This window comes from Hibiscus syriacus, unplaced genomic scaffold (assembly GCF_006381635.1).
Source record: "Hibiscus syriacus cultivar Baekdansim isolate YM2019G1 unplaced genomic scaffold, ASM638163v2 tig00110503_pilon, whole genome shotgun sequence".
Lineage (NCBI taxonomy): Eukaryota > Viridiplantae > Streptophyta > Magnoliopsida > Malvales > Malvaceae > Hibiscus > Hibiscus syriacus.
The window spans coordinates 2,894,633-2,901,671 of NW_024062764.1; the positions used below are offsets into that span (position 1 = coordinate 2,894,633).

The following is a 7,039-nucleotide window of genomic DNA, read 5'->3' on the forward strand; positions in this document are numbered from 1 at the left end:
GTGGCAGCAACAACCAAACAGAACAGACAAAATGGAAAAACAAATAAAAAATAGAGACAAAATCAACTTGTTCGTGGCGAATCTTTCATATGAAGTGAGGGCTCTGAGGGTGCTAATGTTGTTTCTGCTGAAGTTATATTTCATGATAATCCGAGAAAGTCATCCGGCTATGCCTTTGTCTCTTTCAAATCCAAGAAAGAAGCTGATGCAGCACTGTCTGCTTTCCAATGGAAGGTAGTTCCTTATTTTGTAAATTTCTAGATTATTTTTTTTGTATTTTCAGTCAAGAAACTGATAATTTGTGATTGCAGATGTTTATGGGAAGACAGATTCGAGTGCAACGTAGTCGATAATTCGTGAAAGTCATGTTAGGTCGTGAATGCTTGAATTAAATTCAAACAGGAAGTTAACCTACTTTGGTAATTTGAGACTTTTCAAAGTTTCCACCATGGATGCAGCACGTTCTGGAATAAACCAACATATTAACATGTCTCCCGAAATGGCCAATGAGATAAAGGTTTGTAGACATTTTTGTTGAACTTGTTCTCCTACTCTTGTGATCTTCCACATGTTAACAAAATTTAATACATATATAGCAAGCGGAGAACCAGATAAAGAGAATACTGGGAATTGGAAATCGCATATCAGAAAGAAGGTTGATCGATGATCTTACTAGAATGGGGATGAACGAATCAATTGTAAGTAGTTAACTTAAAAACTGATTCATTCGGGTATGCCAATTTTCGGGTTGTATGTACATCCGGTTCAATCATGTTTGTAATATGGTGGTTATGTTTGGCAGGTAAGAAGAGCCATTCTAATTATGCACCATAGGGGTGAAGTTGAATATCAACGAGAAAGGCATGTAATTGTCCGTAAAGTATGATGTTGCTGTTGTAATATTTGGGAAGACAAGTTCACAGTCCAACGATAAATCGGCCGAGTGAAAAAGCTGAAACCAGAACCAGAAACAAGGTTCACTGTCCTAACTCCTATGTGAGTTATATCCCACATCGGTGGTTCTTGGGGAATAAGGGGTAAGTCGAATGTATAAAAGGGGTTGGGTTTCAACAAAAGAATATTAACCTATCCTCGAGCTTAAGTCGAGCTTGAATCGAGCTTGAATCGAGCTCAAAATCGAGCTTCAATTGAGCTTGAGTCTTGAGCTTCAATCGATCTCTTGAATTTTTTTCGAGTTCGAGCCTTTTCGAGTTCCAGTCGAGTTTCAATATTATTTTTCGAGTTCGAGTCGAGCTTGAAAATTTTAGGCTCGCGAGTTTTTCGAGTCGAGTCGAGCTTATGTTTAAAGTTTTCGAGTTCGAGTCAAGCTCGGCAATACTCAAGCTCGACTCAGCTCGTTTACTCCCCTATTTATGATACGTATTCATATATCTTTATAACATGTTTCCCCCATTTCTTTTAGCATGTTTTTGATATGTTTGAGTGTTGTTTTTCATTTATTTTTTTTTTGTAAGAGTTGATTCGACATTCCCACGATTGATCAATTATTTATTATCATGTTGATCTTCGTTACTTCAAACCCTTATATTGAATTTGGATACTTGATCTGCCTTCGTGGATAGTTTTTTTATGTCGCTCGACTTTGATATACAATTTTTTCGGTGATCTTTCAATAGCTTAATCACATTTTACGGTTCATTTACCAATGCAATCAGATCTATTTGTATCTATCATTGTTCGAGTTTTGGTAAGCTTTTTTAATCTTTCCTTGTATGATCCTCATGTGATCTTAAGTTACTAATTTTGTATCAATAATTTTTAAAAAAATCTCCTAATTATATACTTACTTTACTATTATTATTATTCTTATAAATCTCTATCATGTGCTTAATTTTCTCCTTTAAATATATCACTAATAGTGAAATAAAAGATAAGGAATATTATAATCTTAATTAATATTAAATTTTGAATTAAATTTTAAACCTACTTTTTTATATAAAAATAAATAATTTAGGACGAATGTCATTTAATGATATTGATGGCTTAAGCATCGAGTATATTCCGAAGATTTAATTGTCCATTTGCTTTATTTGTTCATTTATCCAACATTGAAATGTGCACCCTACATCTTAGAATCAGGACAATCCTAAACACACCTGACTAGTAAAAACTGTTTTTAACCTGCGCTGTAGTGATCTGAAACTGACTCGAATCGAAATTGGTGTTTACCTGAATCCGAGTTGTACCTGGAAATTGTGGATCTGAACCCGACTTGCACCCGACCTGAGAACGACCTTAATTCGAATTGAACCGAAAAAATGATACATGAACTTGACCTGCATCCGACTGATATGAACCCGAACTTGAGATTAACCTAGTATTACCCGACATGTTTTCAACCTGTCTTGTAAATGATCCGACTTGTTATTGACCTGATATGATATTTACCTGACTGAACATTTACCTGACTTATATATTATCATTGACGAAATTATAAGATTTTAATAAAATTATGAGTTTTTGAGTTTATGATAGAACTAAAAAATTAATATGATCAATTTTTAAACGTTATAATAAAATATTTATTAATATAATTAAATTAATAAATAGGCCTATTATATAAGATTATTTAATAAAATTTATAAAATTATTTAAATATAAATTATATAAAACATGATTAATAAAAATATTGGAATTGAACAATGATTAAATGTAAATTAATATAGTTTAATTTATGTAAACTATATAGTTTAATTTATGTAAATAAAAAAATAATATTAATAATGTAAGTATTTATTATCTAATTTATATTAGAGTTTTACATTATTAAAATGAAATGATAATTATTTTGATAATAAATGAATATTGGTATTGAACGTGATTAATTCTCTAAAATATAAATATAAAAGATAAATTTAATTGATAATGATAGTTTAAATAACATTTGATATAAAATTTGAATAATATTTGAGTTAATTCAAGTTAAATAGAATAAAATGAAGAAAAAAACAGTGTTTTTTTAAGCTCTCAGATCTTATAACAAAAATGTTATAAGGCTAAAAGCCTAACTTTGCTACCAGAAATTTCTTCATCGAGCTTTTGTATCGAAATAGTTGCCAACATTGCAATAACATGAAAGAATAAAAGTCTTTAATTATTCAAGTTAGTTCATACTCGTTTTAATGGTTTTTTTATTTCATCAAGTATCTTTGCAAAAGAATAATCACCAATAACGATAATTTTGTCATTTGAATGATATCCTGAGGTTGTTGATGCAATTTGAAAATTCCAACAAGTTCTTCAATTTTTTTCACCACATAAAATGTTATCACCCATTTTATCCAAGTGGTGACATGCACGTGGCATTTCATATTATAGAATAAAATATAATAAATAATGTGGGCATAGTATATATATAGTATAGTTTAGGTATTAAATACATTACATCATCTAGTTTCATTTTTTGCATAAGGTAGTGTGCATATTATATAGTTGCATATATTATGTATTATAGTGTATTAAATAATAATTGTATGTTATTAATTCATGTGATATTGCATGTTATTAATTCATGTTGCATTGCATGTTATTAATTCATGTTACATTAGGTGTTAAATAATTAGTATGTCACATTGCATATTATATGGTTCAAAAATAGTAGTACATGTCATATTAATTTCATTTTCATAATTAGTATTTTAGTTGCATGTTAGGTTAATTCACATTAATATCCCATTTATTTTGTTGTTATGAATAAGTAATAACAAAACCCGAAAATAAGTCCATTTGCATTAGTGCTAGTCCATTTACATTAGTTTACATAAGTTCAATACATAAGCCCACTCTTTTATTACAAATATATATGCATTATTAAATAAAAACAAAAAAAACCATAATCTAATGTGTGCCACCGATTTTGTGGTGTAGGAGAGAAATTTTGGCTTTGATTTTTAAATTCAAGCAATGCATTAAATGACTCAACTTTCAAGGGAGCTTACATCACTTATCCATGTCTGAAAGCTCAAGCAAATCCCGACCCTTGATAAGCCTTGATCCAAAGGCCATGAAAGCTTCAATCCAAGTGAAACAAACACAAATTTATGAGGACCCTTGGATGTAAATCTTGATCCAATGGCTCCCATGTTGCCACGTCATCAATCCATGGCTAAGAAGCACAAAACAATCTAAGCCATTGGATCAAAAAATAGATCGAAAGGCCAAGATTGTGTCTTCTCCAAATATTTTAAATTATTTCAATTTCATCCCTATATAATTTATGCTAATAAAATAATATTAATATAAATTATATATTATAATTAATATTAATATAATTAATATTAACTTATATTAATATAATATAGTTTATAATTTGTAATTAATATTACTATAAAATATAGTCTATAAAATTAATATTAATATAAACTATATTTAATAAATTATATAGTATAGTTTATAAACTATATACTATATTAATATAAATTATATTTAAGATAATTAACATTAATATAAACTATATAGTACATTAATATAAACTATAGTTTATAAATTATATACTATAGGTTATAAAGTATAAACTATATAGTACACTAATATAAACTATTGTTTACAAACTATACGTTACATATATAGTTTATATAACATATAAATAGATTGTATATATACATATACTATAGGTTATATATATATAGTTTATATATACTATACATAGTTTATACATACATCTACTATAAGTTACATATATAGTTTACATGTATACATATACTATAGCTTACATATATTAACTATTGTTTATAGACTATAGGTTAATGTTACATATATAATTTATATAAATTATGGTTTATATAAACTATATATGAATTATCAACTGTCTATATATATATATATATATATATATATATATATAGTTTATGGTTTAGGGTTTAGTGTTTATGCTTTAAAGTTTAGGGTTTATGCTTTAGGGTTTAGGGTTTAGGGTTTCTATAAACTATAAACTATATACTTTATTACTTTATATAGTTTATGCATAGTGTTTCTATAAACTATAGAAGTAATTTACTTTATATAGTTTTTATATATAGGTTATATATATATATAGTTTATATATACTATACATAGTTTATACATACATGTACTATAAGTTACATATATATTTTAGGGGTTATGATTTAGGATTCAAGGTTAAGGGTTTAGGGTTCATGTTTAGGGTTTATGGTTAAACTATATACTTTATTACTTTATATAGTTTATGCATTGTGTTTCTATATATATATATATATAATCTATAGATTACTTATATTAGTTATACATACATATATATACTATATTAATACAAATTATAATTTATTTTTATATAGTTTATACATACATACATACATACAGAAAATTAAAAGTAATTAGAATGTACACAAGATTAAATTGCATCGAATTAAAAATTCAAGAAGATATTTACAATTAAACCGTGACTAAAACGAAAGAAATCAAAAATCAAATACAAGTGGAAAAATGATGATTGTTGGAGGAGCATGAGCTTAATTAACCCAAAATATCTTGTTAGACACTATCATTGGCGCCAACTTCCCAAAATTTTCTATTCCCTCTAAATTTCTCAATTTTCCTCTAAATTCCCAATTTCTCTTTAAATTCCCAATTTCCTTATATTCTCAAAACTTCCCAATTTTCATCTAAATTCCCAAATAAAATAAAAAAATTTCACACAAAAAAATCTTTCTTTTAAAAAGTTTTCTCCCACCACTCACTTTGAATAATATATATATACTATATTAATATAAATATAGTTTATACATATATAGTTTACATATATAGTTTTTATATATAGTTCATATAAACATAATTTATATATATAGCTTATAATAATTATATAATTTATAATATAAATATAGTTTATATATATTGTTTTTATATATAGTTCATATAAACATAATTTATATATATAGCTTATAATAATTATATAATTTATAATATAAATATAGTTTAGAAATATAGTTTATATATAAACTTATATTTTATATATATATTATTTTTCCAATTTTTAAATGAATGCAATTTACTATATTTTTCATTATTTCTTCACATTTTGCATTTATTTCGATTTCATCCTTTTGTGTTTTTAATTTGTTTCAAATTTAAGACTTTCGCTTTTATATGTATTCAATTTAGTCCTTAAATTTATATTTGCATCTTCATTTGGCCCATTGTTAGTTGTTATTTATATTTTTGTAACTAGCCCATAACTTTTAAAATGGGTATAATTTAGTCCTTTTTTATATTAATTTAAACCTCACATTTTAAATTTATTTCGATTTGGTCCCTTACATATGTGTGTTGTTTAATTTATATTTTAAAATTTTATTTGTAATTTTACATTTCTTCAATTTTGTCCTTAAATTTATATTTTTTACAAAATTGATCCATGATTTTTTTTGTAATTTACTTGAAATCATATACAATTACAACTTGCAATTCAACAATCACGAAAAATGACAAAATAATTAATCCAAAAATAAAAACGACCTGACCTAAACTCAATCTGTATCCGGTAAACATCTAACCTGAATTTTATCTTTCAATGAGTGACCCAATCTGAACGAGATCCGACTGAAGCCCACCTAAACCTAAATTAACATGGTCTTTATTTGCTTCGGACCTGAACTGTTTAGACATGAACTAACATCGATCCGAACTGAAAATGACCTGGCCTGAACCAGATCTGGATCTTGTCAAATCAACCTGAAAATGACCCGAACTGATTTGACATGTACCCGACCTGATCCAAGTCAAACCATCAAATTGACCTGACTTGACATATACCCTATTTTACCCGACCTTCCAAGATCCAACTAAAACATGTCCGATTACCTGATTTTACAGCCTTACACCTGACGAGTAGTGTGTTCAAAGCTATGGGTACCCGAAATATCGGATACTAAAATATCGAATCATGTTCTAAAATATTTTTGGATATCTATTAAATTTGCATATCTACATTTTTGGATTTCTAGTACCTAGTTTATAAATTTTTATATTATTCTTTTAAAAATTATATTAAAATATTCTAAAA

General features: G+C 26.8%; 1 protein-coding gene across 1 annotated transcript; it reads left to right on the forward strand.

The window, feature by feature from the left end:
* The first annotated feature begins 430 nt into the window (after window positions 1-430).
* Window positions 431-886, forward strand: LOC120129699 (DNA replication licensing factor MCM5-like). Its single transcript, XM_039147141.1, has 3 exons — window positions 431-517; window positions 597-698; window positions 803-886. Exons 1-3 carry the CDS (start codon window positions 449-451, stop codon window positions 884-886), a joined length of 255 nt encoding a protein of 84 aa, XP_039003072.1. The 5' UTR covers window positions 431-448.
* Window positions 887-7,039: the final 6,153 nt, after the last annotated feature.